General features: G+C 41.8%; 1 protein-coding gene across 2 annotated transcripts in view; it reads right to left on the reverse strand.

Annotated features, from left to right (window-relative positions):
* FREM1 (FRAS1 related extracellular matrix 1) overlaps window positions 1-17,235 on the reverse strand; it is a 78,486-nt gene that overhangs the window by 23,870 nt on the left and 37,381 nt on the right. Inside the window, exons 19-25 of one of the 2 annotated variants that reach the window (XM_064176488.1) lie at window positions 16,425-16,653; window positions 14,767-14,911; window positions 10,342-10,483; window positions 9,092-9,287; window positions 8,416-8,680; window positions 1,661-2,075; window positions 288-489 (exon numbers count right to left, since the gene is read on the reverse strand). In XM_064176488.1, the coding sequence (XP_064032558.1) occupies window positions 288-489; window positions 1,661-2,075; window positions 8,416-8,680; window positions 9,092-9,287; window positions 10,342-10,483; window positions 14,767-14,911; window positions 16,425-16,653 (1,594 nt within the window). Of the gene's footprint in view, window positions 1-287; window positions 490-1,612; window positions 2,076-8,415; window positions 8,681-9,091; window positions 9,288-10,341; window positions 10,484-14,766; window positions 14,912-16,424; window positions 16,654-17,235 lie in introns of both variants that reach the window. The other variant, XM_064176487.1, reaches the window with a different exon arrangement.

Consider the following 17,235-nt stretch of genomic DNA (forward strand, 5'->3'; position numbering starts at 1 on the left):
GTCTAGCCTTGAGCCCTGTGGTAAAGGGTTGGACTTGATGATCTGTGAGGTCTCTTCCAACCTTGGTGATACTGTGATACTGTGTGATACAATAATTTCAAACTCTTTGGGGGTTCATGATGAACATGAGACTCAGGTTTCAGTGTAAAAGCTTTCTTGCTACATTCACACCTTGCCCAAAGTTTGCTAAGAACTGTTGATTTCCTCTTACAAGCAAATATTCACAGGGTAGGTTTTGGAATCTGGGATGGTATGTCCCAAAATGCAGAGATTGTGGAAGACAGCACCTGTTGTTACATTTTCCAGGTAGCCATAATGAGGACCTTGTAAAATCTTAAAAATTATATTTTCAACTTCTGTATCAGGGTCAGATGCCTTCAGGGACCTGGCAGTAATGTAAATCCCATAGTTGCCATTCTTCAGCAGTTCCACATCAGAAAAGCAATGGAGATGAATAATTTTTGGTGCCATTTTGTCCAAATGATCCACCTAAATCAAAGTTAGACAAGTGTATAGTCATTTTACAGCCTCAGAGTATTCTCTGTCCTACTTTTGCCAAAAGCACAGTAGCCTGCTCAAGGTCATCAAAGCCACTTTGACATGCAGTCTGCTCCAGAAGAAATCTGATTTCCTCTTAAGTATGCTTCTCATGGGAGATTTCCAGGCCCAGACTGCCCAGTTGCTTGCTGCACGTAGCAGAATACAGCACACACTGACGAGTGCAACACAAAATCTTTATACTTCTATCCTGATCTCCCACACTCCCCACAGTCCTTCTCCTTTATGATTTTTTTTTTTAAATATAAAGTCCAGTAAAGTTTTACAATAATAACCATATAAATGTAAGGATTGTAACAATCACAGTCATAGCACTCAGCAACAGTTGTTGCTGTTGCCCATATCTTAGGTTCTACTGAAATGACACTCTGTGCTCATCACATAGCTTCAAACTTTGTCATCAGGAAAGGTTAGGAGCCTCTTCACCACTATCAGTCTTTTGATACATACATAATTTTGACATAAAAAGCAAACAGCCTGCTCTGTGTATTGAAATATGCCAGGCAGACACACACAATAAATGACAGCAAAGGCGTCTGAGCCTGTGTCACGATGGGAAGAACTTGAAAGTTAGAGACATGAGAAGCAGACAGAAAGACTGCAGTAAAGGAAGGAAGAAGCAGAACAGGCATCTTAGAAAGGCTCTAAGAAGGAAGTAAGCTGTCCAGTCATGGAAGCAAAGTGGCTGTAATTCAAGAGTATTGTGACGTGAAGATCAACAGTCATCCTACTATCCCTCACATGCAAATCAGTGGGGCAGTTACCCAGTGGGAAAGCAGAGCAGGAGAAAGCCCATTCCTCCTCATGGCTGGGCTCAACGTTAAGGTTGATATTTTTATGTAAAATAGAAACATATTTGCTTCTATTTATGTAAGCAGTTGTGTCTTTCTTCTCTTAAGTACACTCTCTCTTTGCACCCTATACAATTCTGTGCCTGAGTTATGCATTGTGGCAAATAGTCAATGCTCCAGAATACAAAAAGCAAATGTGCTAGTTAACTAAATCATAGACTGCAGCAATTACCAGTTCTCATAAAAATTACTACATTTTCCACCTTATCATGATATGTGTCTCTTTTAAGCAAGCCTGTAGTCACACTTGCCTGAATGGTGAATGCTACTGGCTGGATCTGCACCCTGCCATTCACGATGAAGCCTTGATTCGTCCTATCTGTTGCAACAAATGTAAATCTGTCAGTTTGGGAACTCCCACCTTGGTGCTTGTATGCAACATTCCTGTTGTCCACATCTTGCTGGGTGAAATTGTGCTGCAGTAGCACAGCCCCTTGGTAATAGAGATAACCATATTGGGGAAACTGAGCCAAGAGGAAGGTAAGGTTTTCTTTGGCAGTGTCTGGATCTGAAAGCTGCAGGACATCAGGAGAAAGGAGTACCATAGCACCTTCCACTAATCTTAACCCCATGTTCCTAGATAATGTAGGCAAAGCTTGGTCAATTGCCTTGATGAAGATCGTGAGTGTCCCGTGCTTAGTCTTCAGTCCATTGCTGATGACGAATCTGGCAAAGAGAGGCAAGGTAGTCTTCAACAAGCGTTCTTGATTCACCATGTACTGGAATGAAATGATAATACACAGCTTTACTCCTGGACTTGCCTGTGTTGATACTGTGAAAGTAGTAGAGCTGGTCTGAGCTCAAAAGTGTAATGTGGATGGAGGGGATGCATAATTTAAAAGCATGAAAGCTGATGGCCAGGTGTAAGGCAAAAGTTACAATGCAGCTGCAGGAGCTTGAGTAGAAGCCAGAGGAATAGCTTTGAGGGTGTACTCCTCAAGTCATAACAGATCTGATCTAGTCTTTTATCTCAGATCCTGCAGCAGAGCTAAGGTGGTGGTCTGGCTGGGGATCTTGTGCACCCTCTGTCACACATCTGTACACATCCTTAAGTTTGTCTTTGCTCGATTAGGTTGCAGTGGTAACTGCCAGTGGAAGTGCTGGTTTTTCTACAGCCTACAGGAACAGGTGTGTAAAGTGCATGGTCTGCCTGCACAATGCTTTTTTTTTTTTTTTTCTCTTCACTGTTGCAAGCCTTTTGCACTGCAAAGTTTCAAAACTCTCTAAAAAAAGAAAGCTCAAATAAGATCCATCCTTATCTCAATGTATAGGTTTGTTTAGGCAGTAACTATGTCTGTGAACTTGTGTGTATCCAGAGGAACTGATTTATGTTTGTTTAGGAAATTTAATTAAGTTTCTCTGAAATACTGAGATTCTGTGAGAAATACTGTGCAGAACTATAGAAGTCACTAAGGTAATTGTAAAAATCTATGTGTCTATACCATTTATTTCTCAAATAATCATATCTGTAACGTTCTTCATGTTGGGAACTTATTTTAACAGAAGCATAGTTTTTGAAAGTTCTATCAAAGGCAGTGTTTTATCACTAGATACACTAACTATTTGATTATGCTCTACAGTTGCTAAACAGGAGAAAGACACAGGTGCTCAAAGCTGGAGAGAAAAATCTGTTGGGAGCCTACCAGCTGAATATGGGCTTTTGCCATACAAGTGGCAGCATGTTCTACAGAAATTAATTAACAAATTTAGTTGTGGATGAAAACTAAGTTAAAAGCAACCTTTTAGCCTTCAAAATTAATCCTAGCTTTCATTGTTAAGATTATCATGTAAGTGTTTTTTTCTGAAACCAATTATACTGTACATTGTCATGCCTGTAGCAAAAGCTTTTGTGGGTGTATGAAAGTAAAAATTACTTTGAAACTGTCTCGTGGTCCTTCATGTCTCATTACTATGTAGGAATGACCTTTCATTTGCAGAAGTTTTTGTGGTTATGCTGCACAGCACATTCTTGAAAAGTAGTTTTCACTCAGGTTTATTCTTCCTGAGCCCAGAAGACAGTCTGCTCAGCAAAGAAATTCTGCTTGTGGTAGACTATACATTTACTTACCTTCCTTTTTCTCCCACCTTCCAATGCCCAGTGTTCTGCATGCACATACCTTTACAGTTATGCAGTTGATCTTTTATGAGTGAGTATCACTGGACATGTGTTTCAGATAATCAGAGGGCTGGACCCCTGACTCTTTCAATCTACTATGTTTTTTACCATACATAAACGAATGGGAACTAGTCAACACTAGTGCTCTGTGGCTTCTCTTTCTCTGTTGACTGAAGACCTCCAAATATTTAAACAGAGTCAGAACCTGGCCTGTTGTTGCGTGCCCTGAAAAGAAGTGACCTTCAGCAGCAGATCATGAAGTAGCTTACTATATATATATAACACAGACTATCCACCTAATACTCCTTGCTGCCTTCACCAATGCTGGATGAGTAAGGTTTCATCAACTTGGTTAATGGAAGCGTGCCATGAAACAGATGGGAATGAGCATAAGCAGACCAGAGACTATATAGCAGTTAGAAATATGTTTACTGAGGATGGTATTCCCAGCTGGGAACCTAGAGACATCTGCCTGCACTGACCTAATGCTATTGTGCCAACGCTAAAAGGGTTATGCTATTAGCAATTTAGCTGAAATCAAATAGAGAACTAGAATGATAGTGAAAAATATTATGTGAAGGGGGGGGGGAAAAGGCAACACATGTTCAGACAAGACCTTAACCATCTCTCAAAAAGTCTGGAAGATAGTGGCAAAGCTATGTTTCCTCTAGTTCTTTTGATAGCCGTAAAATCATTTGGGTGATGTTTTAAACAATGTTTTAAGTGAAAGGTTTAGATAATTCAGTGCATGAAACTGAAGATTCATCCAGTCTTCTATGGAATGCAAGACCTTTTTTTTTCAATACATCAGTCTGAAATTTATGATGCAAGCGTTGTACGCCATTTCACAGGTGATGAAGCTGCCTGTGCCAAGAGATCCTTTTTTTCTACATTATAGGAAATTTGGGTTGTTTATTTCTGGTTTATGGCTGCTTCATCTTTTCCTTAGAAATGGAGAGCAGCCAATACTCTCCTCACTCTGCTGAAATTTAGGGCACAACTCTCAGGCTCAGTTAGGAGGACATGTTGCATGGTTTGATTTCACCATTACCAACATTTCATGCTCTCTGCAGTTCGATGGCAACAGAGTTGGCTGTAGGAGCTACCATCTGTCATGGCATTTAAAAGATAAAAATGGAATCATAAATAGTGCCAGCTCATTACAAAATCGAGCCAGCATGTCAAAATGGAGGACATTAGCACATTATTTTAGTATCCTGCAGCCAGCATCTGATGTCAGGTTCCTAATCAGTTGAAATCATCTGTCCAAAGAAGCACTGCCAAATCTTTCTTCCAGGCCAGCAGCACCGAACAATACAGAAAAATTTATGTCTGAAGGAAATACTTCAGTGGAAAGTAAGAATTTCAACAGTTAATCTCCCCTTGTAATTACCCATATAATTAATGTAACTATTCCTTGTTTTAATAATAATAATATTCTGCCACAATGTTTGTATTTCCAAATTATAACATCAAGGAACACCAATTATTGTCTTCAAATGTGTTACTGAATAACAATATTTATTACATTATCATAACCCTACTTCTATAAGGCTCACTTTCTAGTTTGGTTCTTAGCCACAAGCCTAAACAGAAGACATTTGGGTTATCCACATGCATGGTTTCTCTATAATCATTTGGTCTGCTTTCATATTTGGGCTGCCTGGGGAGGTGGTGGAGTCGCCGTCCCTGGTGCTATTCAAGGCAGGATTGGATGTGGGACTTGGTGCCATGCTCTAGCCTTGAGCTCTGTGGTGAAAGGTTGGACTTGGTGATCTATGAGGTCTCTTCCAACCTTGGTGGTAGTGTGATACTGTGATACATATTGTGGCACAGAAGTAATATTGATGCACTCCTACAATACCTATTCTAGAGCTGTTATGACTACAGGCTACTACTTGTCTAAGCTACTTCTAGTTTTGGTCACATTGTTTCTCAATAGAGAAACATAAACCTGGAAAGTGTTTGTTCACTTTTCCTATTAGAACTACAAATGGACCAGACAAAACTAGAATCTCCACCGCATTTAATTTAGTGGGAGGGAAAGTTTAAAATGTCTCAGCTAAGAAAAGTCCCAACATTAGTTTTAAATTAACTCCAGGTATAATGTCACTTGACCTGCCCTGGTGTCATAGAGTGGTTTATTTGATGCCTCCATGTACCTAGACTTTCACAGATCACAATGCTAGGGATTGGAAGGGACCTGAAATGATTGCCTAGTGCAACCCCCTGCCAGAGCAGGATCACCTAGAGTAGATCACACAGGACTGTGTTCAGGTGGGTTATCTTCAGAGAAGGAGACTCCACGACCTCTCTGGGCAGCCTGTTCCAGTGTTCTGTCTCTCACAGTGAAAAAGCTTTTTCTTATGTTTGCATGGAACCTCTTATGCTCCAGCTTGCATTCATTGCCCTTTGTCCTGTCACTGGACATTACTGTGGAGAGCCTGGCTTCATCCTCCTGAAACTTGCCCTTTACATATTTGTAAACATTAATGAGGTCACCTGTCAGTCTCCTCTTTTCCAAGCTAAAGAGCCCCAGCTCCCCCCAGCCTTTCCTTGTAAGAAAGATATTCCACTCCCTTAATATTTTTTGTGGCTCCACACTGTACTCTTTCAAGCAGTTCCCTGTCTTTCAGGTGGGGATCCCAGAACTGGGCACAATATTCCAGATGTGGCCTCACTAGAGCAGAGTACAAGTGGAGGAAAACCTCTCTCAACCTGCTAACCAGACACTTCCTAATACACTCCAAGGTGTAATTTATCTTCTTGGTCACAAGGGCACATTGCTGGCTCATGGTCATTCTTCTGTTCACCAGGATATAGGGTTGTTCTTTCCCAGGTACAAGACTTTACACTTGCCTCTGATGAGTTTAATTAGATGTATCCCTGTCCAACTCTCCAGCCTGCCCAGGGCTCTCTGAATGGTAGCACAACCTTCAGGTGTGTCAGATGCTCCACCCAGTTTTGTGTCATCATCAGACCTTCTGACAATGCACTCTGTGCCCTCAGCCAGGTCATCAATTAATATATTGAGTAGTACTGTTTCCAGTACTGAGCCCTGAAAGACTCCACTAGACATAAGCCTCCAGCTAGACTTCATCCCATTGACCACAACTCTCTGACGTCTTTCAATTCACAACCCACCTCACTACACAATCACCCAGACTACTCTTATTCAGCTTAGCTGCAAGGATGCTGTGGGAAAGCATGTCAAATGCTTTCCTAAGATCAAGATAAACCACATCCACTGCGCCACCATCACCTATCCACCTAGTTATGCACTCATAAAAGGCTATTACATTGGTTAAACATAACTCCCCCTTAGTGAAACCACATTCATTGCTCCTAATGACCCTCTTATACTTGGTACACCTAAGGACAGTGCCAAGGATAAGTTGCTCCATCTTCTTTCCAGGGATAGAGATGAGGCTGACCTGCTACCTGGTTCCTCCCTGCCCTTTTTGAAGACTGGAGTGACATTTGCTTTCTTCCAGTCTCCAGGCACTTCTGTTCCATACAGCTTACCGAAGATGATGGAGAGTGGCCTGGCAATGACTTCTACCAGCTCACTCAGCACCTGCAGCTGCCCAGACAGCTCACTCGGGACCCACAGATTTATGGATGCCCAGACATCCCAACTGATCCCTAACCTAGTCCTCATCAGCTCCTCCTTTACCCTGACTTGCGCTAAGGCCTCTAAAACAAGATGATGTTACATGCTCTTGAATCTTCATCATGCATCATAGAAAATGCCATGAATCTGTTCATAAAAGAGTGTAAAAAAAAAAAAAACAGGTATTTTCTGAATTGCAGCTCTTAAGAACTGAATCCTTCATTTTTTCTTAGTCATAAAACACCAAAAAAGCTTTTATTTTCATGTGGAAAAGCAAAATTAATTTTCTGTTAAAAACTCTCAGAAGGAAGTGCCAATGCAAGCAAGAAGTTAGTGTTCTCCCTTTAGAAATCTTTTCCTTATTTCTCAGGTTTGTGGGTTTTTTCCTGAATTTGCTCTCGTTTACAAAACTATCCTGGAGACTTTGACCAACAGTACCCCTACTTCATCTTTACCTGATGATAATTCATTACACCATTCAGCTCTACCACCAGGGAAGGAGGTTAATTTAAGAACAAAATCAGGAGGTCTTCACTTTAGGAGTGCACCTCATCTAAGCTGGTTAAAGAGGGGATTTCAGAGCTATATAAACCTGAATATCACTAGGCTGCTGAACTGTGCTTATAGGTAACTAGGTTTACCCCTAAAATCCAGTTGCCCACGTGAATTCTAGAGCTATAGTAGTGTCGGGATAGATAAGCAGATTGGTTTTCAGCATGTTCACTATTTATGGACTCAAAAAGCCTGTAATTGTATTAATACAATAAATAAGAGTACACAAGAAAGTAGCTATTTGATACCTGAGTAGACCAGTTTTACCACATCCATCTGCAGCAAGAAAGCAAAGGAAAATTCTATGAAGTAGTTTTGATTACTTCTGCTCTAGTTAAACCTTAACAGCTGGGTATATTTAGGTGTTGCAATAGTATTGAAGCTAGTACCATTGAGTGAATGGGGCTCTGGCTACAGTTTCAGCATCAATAGAAAAAGTATTTGTTGCCAAAGCAGTCACAACTATGTGTATTATAGTAGAAATACCTTTTACTATATAAATATAGATAATTCCCACAGACCTGCCACCTCTTTTAAAACTTTGTTTAGGGTTGGGGCTATTTTTGTTTGGTTTATGTTGTGGTTTGTTTGTTTTTTTTCTTTTTGTGGGGTTTTGTTGTTGTTGTTGCTGTTGTTGTGTTTGGTTTGGCAGGTTTGGTTTTTTATTCTCAATTAAAAGGGGAAAGAAAGGGGAAGGTTTAGGGGGTTGGGGTGTTTTGCCTTACCTGAATGTATCTTCAGGAATGACTGCCTTTGTGTTGTGAATGTAACAGACCATATGTCTTGCTACATCCATTTGACTGAAGCTTGTAATGGGGGTGCCAGGATAGCTGACATACTCTATTTGTCCATACTGGGGTGGAGAGGTTATCACATACAGGAGCTCCTCAGGCTTGTCAGTACCATCAAGTGCCAGGAGGACATCAGTTGTAATGTAGCCCTGTTTGCCTTTCAGCACTCTGAGGGGTTTTGTGAAAACAGCAATGTCTCCTGCAGGATAGCCAAGACAACACTAAAATAGTCATTTTGAATTGTTAAGTTATCTCATGCATTGTTTAGCCACATGCAAGCCACCAGTAGTAGAAAAACCATGGGACTGTATTGTAGAGAAATTTCATGCTGGAAGAGACTTTAGGATATTTTCTAGTTCAACCTTCTGCTCAAAGCCAGGCCAACCATGAAATTAGCCATAAGCAGGTTGCACAGGGCTTCATCCCATCAGGGCTTTTAAAAGTGCCAGGGATGGAGGCAGCACAACCTCTGTGAACCCCTGTTCCAATTTTGCGCTCTGCAGGAAGACTTACCAAGGGCCTATTTAAGTGCTTAGCAAGGGATCACAACATAGATCGTCTTTGTTTCACAAAGAAGCATTGTAAAATTACAAGTCTAGTAAATATTTACCGTTTTCCATGTCTTTGATATTTATGTAGAAGTTTGAAGCTGGTGACCTGTTGTTCCCATCCCACAGATAAAATCTGAAGCTATCTTGTTTATTGGACCCTATAGCTCCTGTGTGGACATATCTCACAAGGTTCATATCCAGTTCTTCCTGAGTGCATTTCATTCCAGTTTGAAGAGTTATCCAAACTTGGCCTACCTAGAAAGAATAAACAACCTTCATTAAGCAGTCTCTCAATCATCGTCCCCAGCTTGTTCTTTTTTATGCAATTATGCAGACTGTTTGTGCCAGCAGCCTGGCTTCCCTTCTAAGCTATAGACTCTTTCCTCATAGTATGTTTTGAAGGGCAGTAAATAACTGGAGTTGTTCCCAAGCAGCTGCAAGGGCTGCTGGAGAAGATACACAAATACCATAAATAAAATGAAGTAAGTGGATTGTAGCCACTGTTATTCCTGGAAATAGATTTCTGCACAGTTCTGAACAAGACGCCAACAAGATGAAAATTAAGTGGTTCCTGACCCAGCTTGTGCTTGCTATTTCTTAATTTCACAAAGATGCTCTTGGTTCTATCCAAAACTACACTTACAGGGATATCAGAAATAAACCTATGGAGAATTTCACTGTATGTTAAAACTGTCACCTCCAGACAGTAGGTGTTTCTCACCCCAGTGTGTGGGCCCCTTTAATTCCAAAGTCTCATGTAATCCAGACTCTTACAGGGATATTTATATCTATATGTATGTGTACACATGGAATTAAAAGGAGGCATTTTTTCCTACGTTTCTCCTTGTGCTTATCTTTGTCCAGTAGATGGTCAGATTTCCTGCCATTTTCGATCTTATTTTCTGTCTTTCCTCTTTATCCTTTACATCTTCTTTCTTTTTTTTTCCCCTTTTTATTCCCTCTCTTCTTATTTATCACTCTTTCACATACATCTCCCTCCATTTTTATTTTATTAATATAAAAAACTTTATCTCCACACCTTCCCAGCTTTGGCACTTCTCTCTATTGTTGCCCCAGACAATCTCGTATTCTTTTCACATTCCCTCTCTTACTGAGGAGCTGGGCTTTAGTGTCAACACCTCTAGGAGAGTGTCGTTTTGTTCAAACACTCTTTCAACAACCAAACTGCCCACAGCCATCTTACTTCAAAACGACAGACATTTGGGAGAAAAGGAAAACAAACTTAATTCTGCTTTGAAAAGAGGGAGTTCTCTGCATGCCTGCTTTTTGTTGAAGAACAATAACTAACCTTGAGCTGAAGCTGACCATTTTCCGGAAGCTTTTCAAATAAGTAGTAAATTCTGTCCCTGGGGGTATCTTTATCTTCTGCTGACAAAACAGCACTAGAAATGATTCGAGTTTCACCCACGTTCACCTCTATATCATCCTTCCTGCAAAAAATAGAAGACACATATTTATGCAATAAAAGAAAAGTAATCTTTCCAACATGTAATTTCTTTGCCACGAATAAGGATTACCCAGATGCTGACCAAAATGACAGCTGCAGAAGGAATGGAAGGAGGATGACTATTTCCATCCCAAAAAGGAAAAGAAGGAAAAACCCAAACAAGAGTAGACCAGCTTCTCTTTACAATGACAATAGGCAACAACACATACATTCACAACAAACTGGGATTTACCACATCTGTTTTCTTCCCCTGGACCCTATTCTGCTCACCTTCATACAATTTATAAGAAGAGTGCAGTGTAAGCAAATCGTCCAAATTCTAAACTACGACAGACCATATGACTGCTCCTATGAGCACAGCAGCACTGTTTCTGATGAACTGGTAGTTCATTAGAGAAAAGACTAGTCTGTCACCACTTACCTAAATCTTTAGGAGACACCTAAAATAACATAACTGGCTCTTTCTCTGTGCTCCCCATTGCAGAATTATCTTGAGTTCTTGTTTCAGAGAAGCCGACCACCTGTCTCTTGGCAGAAATTGCCATCAATAGCCAGAGGAAGAAACTGAAGCAGCTCTGGGGGAAAATAATCCTCCATAGTTTGAAATTCACATAAAGTCTTACTCTAGGATAATTCTTGGGTGTTTCCTCTCTTTCTGTTCTCAGCTACTAATCATCCTCTAGTTTGCTTCTGCATGCGCTGGTTTTTTTTTCATTTTGCTGTTAGCTGACTTATGTTTTCACAATAGAGCACTCAAAGAGTGTTACTAGACTATGCAAAGTTTCAAGAAGGTTGGAGGGGACTCAGGATATTTAGTCACCCCAAGGGTGGGACCTGTTCAAGCTTATCTACCCAGAGGTTGTGAAGCAGCTTGGAAAGGGACAGATACCTTAGGCATTTGGGCAGCTGAGCTCTGGCTGCGCACAACTGAGCTCATGCAAGACATGCCATTTCAAAGGCCAAATGTGGATAGATTTTTACAAGAATTGTAAAAGACACATTCTTCATATAGTAGCTCTTTCTTTACCTGTGATGCAAGTGTCTCTGCTCTGAAACAGAGCGACAGCTGGGATTTCCAGAGAAGAATTTGTCACAATTGTCTACTGATTTTAGAAAATACATTTATTATTCTTAGAAAGAGAATGTTTTTTTCCTGAAGTTTCATATGCAAACTGAAACAGACATGAGGCATGCAATTTTATTGTTTGGCAATTTGAGAAAAAATAAAGTGAAGTCATATGGCAAAGTTATTAGTGACAGATCAAGTAACCTCAATAATTTGCTCGTACCAGCAATAAACATGCTGGGACTGTACAAACAGAAAGACCAGGTGTCTGATGGGAAGACTGCTTGAGCCAGGAAGAGAATATTAAAACAACAAAAATAAGTGAAAACAATTTGCACATTTAGCTGTGCCCTGAATGCTGTCTCGTGTCAATCCATTGTTCTGCATGGCAGTTAGCTGGTTAAGTCCTTCTAGGCCACACATATCTCATCCTGATAAGTTTTCAAGGGGAATGTGTGAGTGCCTTCCGTTCCCCAAGGGCACCTCTTGCTTTAGAATCCAATCCAAGAGGTGACAGATTGAGGTTTTGGCAATCACTCAGAACAGGAGCTGCTTTTTGCCAGCCCAAAGCATCGCATCTCAGATTCTTCAGTCTATTGTCCATAACTAATGGAGATGAGAGGTAAAACTTCTGAGGTATAAAGGTGCCCACAGATTAAAAGATGAGGAAATCTTAACCTTTAAAAGTGCAGTGGCATAGGAATGTCCTACCCTGCAGGCAGGATGTGGTGACTGAAAAATGTGGTGAATCCAGTATGCTTCAATGTCAGGCTAAACATATTTCCTCAAAGCACTGCTACTTAACTGCTGGCGATATACTGCATCCTAGTGGAGGAGTAACAGGCAAGAAGCAGTAACTTCTTACAGTGAAACAGCTATTTCATCAGTAGGTGGCTTACTGTGGGCTACTGTTCACCACAGGAATGGCAAGTGGTAGGATCTGACATTCCTAGGCATGGCAGCAACAGTTTCTGGATCCAGCTGACAAAGCTAAAAATACTTGACATCTTCAACTCCATCATCTTCCCCAGAGAGAAAGGGTGGAAAAGGATATATCTATTGTTACTGTATGAGGAACAAACTGGCAATTATCAGTAATTATCAGTACAGTACATGAATGTATAAACTCTATCTTTCATTCTAACTGGGAATGGACTTTCATAGAATCATAGAATCAACCAGGTTGGAAGAGAACTCCAAGATCATCCAGTCCAACCTAGCACCCAGCCCTAGCCAGTCAACTAGACCATGGCACCAAGTGCCTCATCCAGTCTTTTCTTGAAGACCTCCAGGGACAGTGACTCCACCACCTCCCTGGGCAGCCCATTTCAATGCCAATCACTCTCTCTGTGAAGAGCTTCCTCCTAACATCCAGCCTGTACTTCCTCCGGCATAACTTGAGACTGTGTCCCCTTGTTCTGTTGTGGATGCCTGGGAGAAGAGGCCACGCCCCACCTGGCTACAATGTCCCTTCAGCTGGTTGTAGACAGCAATGAGGTCCCCCCCGAGCCTTCTCTTCTCCAGGCTAAACAACCCCAGCTCCCTCAGCCTCTCCTCATAGGGTTTGTGTTCCAGGCCTCTCACCAGCTTTGTTGCCCTTCTCTGGACATGTTCCAGCACCTCAACATCTCTCTTGAATTGAGGAGCCCAGAACTGGACACAGCACTCAAGGTGTGGCCTGACCAGTGCTGAGTGCTGGGGAAGAATAACCTCCCTTGTCCTACTGGCCACACTGTTCCTGATGCAGGCCAGGATGCCATTGGCTCTCTTGGCCACCTGGGCACACTGCTGGCTCATCTTCAGCCTACTATCTATCAGTACCCCCAGGTTCCTTTCTTCCTGGCTGCTCTCCAGCCACTCTGTCCCCAGCCTGTAGCACTGCTTGGGGTTGTTGTGGCCAAAGTGTAGAACCCTGCACTTGGCCTTGTTGAATCTCATCCCATTGGCCTCTGCCCACACATCCAGCCTGTCCAGGTCCATCTGCAGGGCTCTCCTACTCTTCAACAGATCAATACCTGCTCCTAGCTTGGTGTCATCTGCAAACTTACTGATGCTGGACTCAATCCCCTCGTTCTGATCATCAAGGAAGATATTGAACAGGACTGGGCCCAGCACTGATCCTTGGGGCACACCACTAGTGACAGCTGCCAATTGGATGTGGCACCATTCACCACCACTCTCTGGGCCCTGCCATCCAGCCTTCTCTCTTGTTAGCATTATGTGGTCCTTTATAATCTTTCAACTACAAAACTAACATCTGCTAGTAAAGGGAGCTCTACATGATAAACATTCAAAACTCTGTTCCATGAGAAATGTCAGTCGGATCTGAAGGTAGGCCAAATATCCTGGGGGATCAGAAATTCCCACTTCAATAGCAGCGTGCTTCATAGGCTGTGAGTCATTTCCAATATGCTAACTCTGGAGTTGTACTCCCAAAGCCTTTAGGCCCCCAGCTCCCCAAAGGCTTGCCTAGGCCTGGAAAGCAGCCAGGAGGATGAAGGCCTTGATGCTGTGTGGCAGGTCATCAGCTGAAAAACATCAATCTCAAGGGACAAGCTCCTTGTTAAAATGTCCAGCTCTCTCGCCGCCAGCTGCCTATCTGCAAATGGTCTAACAGCCAACTCCTGACCATGTCTAATTGGTTTTGAACTGTAAGGCAAGCTAAGCTCCTGGTTTTGAACTGTAAGGCAAGTTGGCAGGTACCTTTCAGAAGTTGAGTTACAGCTGAGCAATAGAATCTGGTAACAGAAACTAACACAATCATTAAGCTGAAAGGCTTTCACCTGTGAAGCAAGGCGGCACCAACTCTATAGATTCTCTTGTGTCAAAATCCAGAGACACTGTCAGAGAGGTTTTAGACAGGCTGACACATGGATGAGGGTAAGCAAAGTAACTGCAGAAAATACCATGGTGGTAACTGGCCAGCAAAGGTGTGCAAAGATCAGGGCTCTTTGGAAAATGTCTTATTGTTATGAACGACAAACAAGCATTTCTTCCCTGCCCTCTTTTCCCCCCTTCTTATGCTGAAAATGTTTTTGATGAACAGGCTGACAGAAACCCAGATGTAAGCAACTGTATTGACATTAGTCTGTGAGTAGTTATGGCATCCTCTCCACATCACCCACTAGGTTGCTGATTTTGATTTTGGGTAATTTCATTTGAACTCATCCCTCTGTCAGAGACATGAACATTTGGCTTACTTGCTCAACATTGGTTTCTCATCATTAACTGGAATGACCTTTACTGAAATGGTTCTGAGGACTTCATGTTTCCCGTCTGATAGCTGGATTTTAAAGCTGTCAATGAGGTTTTCTGAGTTGTCGTGCATGTACATCAGCTTCATTCCTACTCAGAGAGTGGAGAGAAGAGAAAGAGAAGAGACACAGGAAGGGAGAGAGAGAGAGAGAGGTGAAAAGAATAAATCTGACTCCTGCAAAACCTCTTGCATAGATAATGCTTCTTCCATCACCCTTCTTCCATCTCTGCTCCCCATGTTCCCTGGTTACAGAAAGCTTGTTTCGACTATCAGATAACCTTGCTGGGTCACTGCTGTTCATTAATCCAACTACACACCATTGACTCAAAGACATCAGCTTGATCTGAGTAAGGAGTGACTCTCTTCATGAAAGGGACTTGGTTTAAAAGAGGCTCATTTCTTCTCCTCATTCAGATTCATTTTAACAGAAACCATAGAAAGAGTGAGACTGTTAGGTAACCATTTTCTGCACCTTAAATAATCCTCAGAGAGCTTTAAAAAAAGTCTATCAGCAGTGCAGATGGCCTTGAGGCTATGACCATGGAAAATCAGATGATCTGGCTGTAAATGGGTTGGTCACTGTTGTGCACAGGGGAAGAGAAAAGCTGAGCCTTTGGAAAAGAGTCAAAACCAGAACTTGGGAAGGCTGAGAAATTTGGAGTGTGGACATTATATTTCTGAAGGTTCATGTTAAACAGGCAGAGAGAAGAGAAATCTATCCTCAGGTTTTGACAGCTGACCTGCAACCTGAATGACAGGATTAAGTTGAAAGTCCCTCCTTGTATTCATAGATCCCATATTATAGCCATAAAAGAATCTGTCATATATGTGACAGTGTTTAATACTCTTTTTCTTTACATGTACCTGACAGGGCTTTAAAGCAAGTTAACTGATTATTTTTGTCATTAGGTATATGAAATATGTAAAGGAGGCTTATAGAAAAGATGGAAAGAGGCTTTTTACTAGTGCTTGAAGTGACAGGAGGGTTTCGAAGTAAAAGAAGGTAGGTTTAGACTGGATAGAAGGAAAAATTAGTTTATGTTAATGTTGGTGAGACACTGGAAAAGGTTGCCTAGAAGAGCTGTGGATTCTCCATCCATGGAAGCTTTGAAGGTCAGGTTGGATGTGGGTTTGAGCAACCTGATATAGGGAAGACAAACCTGCCTCTGGCAGGGGGGTTGAACTAGCTGTTCTTCAAGGTCCATTCCAACCCATACTGTTCTATAATCAAGCATTAAGCAATATTTATGATCAGTTAAAATGTTTTTAAATCAGTCTCCCTGTCTCTTTACTAGGGACTGTCAAACATTTTGGAATCTCTTTCCTGATATGTTGTAATAATTTCCTTTATGTTTTCAGAGCCAATAGTCCCCTTAGTCACATTGCTACACTTTCTGACACATAGACCTCTCATGATGATTTTATTCACAGTTCCTAAATTCAGTAGACAATGTTAGCATTAAATACATTAACTTCTGTTCCTAAACATTGCCTTGGAAAAACTCATAGGCCAAGTGAATAACAAGCGGTGGCGGTTTCTTACTGCACACCTTACCATGTTAAAGAAGTGAAAGACTAATGTCAGAAGAATGCTGCACCTACCATTTTTCAGTAGCTCCATGGAAAAGTCATGAACAAGCAACTCATGACTATGGTGGCTATGGTTAATTAACTGTTTATAGTGTAGAATATCATTGCCATGAACTCCATTAATAAGGAACCCGTACCAGGGCTTCTGTACAACCCCAAATACCAAACGGTCTTGAGGCACGTCCAGATCAACTGCATTGATAACAGAGAGATCCAACTCTTTCATCTCCCCCTCTTGAACCTGAACATGAAATTTAAAAAAAAAAAAACAACATTAAATTATCTTTCATTGAAAAGAAATTATTGAATTTCAGCATGGTATCCTAAGCAGGGTACAGAATCATAGAATCATAGAATCAACCAGGTTGGAAGAGACCTCCAAGATCAGCCAGTCCAACCTAGCACCCAGCCCTATCCAATCAACCAGACCACGGCACTAAGTGCCTCATCCAGTCTTTGCTTGAAGACCCCCAGGGACGGTGCCTCCACCACCTCCCTGGGCAGCCCATTCCAATGGGAAATCACTCTCTGTGAAGAACTTCTTCCTAACATCCAGCCTATACCTACCCTGGCACAACTTGAGACCGTGTCCCCTTGTTCTATTGCTGGTTGCCTGGGAGAAGAGGCCACCCCCCACCTGGCTACAATGTCCCTTCAGGTAGTTGTAGACAGTAATAAGATCACCCCTGAGCCTCCTCTTCTCCAGGCTAAACAGGCCCAGCTCCCTCAACCTCTCCTCATAGGATTTGTGCTCCAGGCCCCTCACCAGCTTTGTTGCCCTTCTCTGGACATGTCCTCCTTCAGTAGCCTTTGAACCACCAGT

This window comes from Pogoniulus pusillus, chromosome Z (genome assembly GCF_015220805.1).
Source record: "Pogoniulus pusillus isolate bPogPus1 chromosome Z, bPogPus1.pri, whole genome shotgun sequence".
NCBI classification, from domain to species: Eukaryota; Metazoa; Chordata; class Aves; order Piciformes; family Lybiidae; genus Pogoniulus; species Pogoniulus pusillus.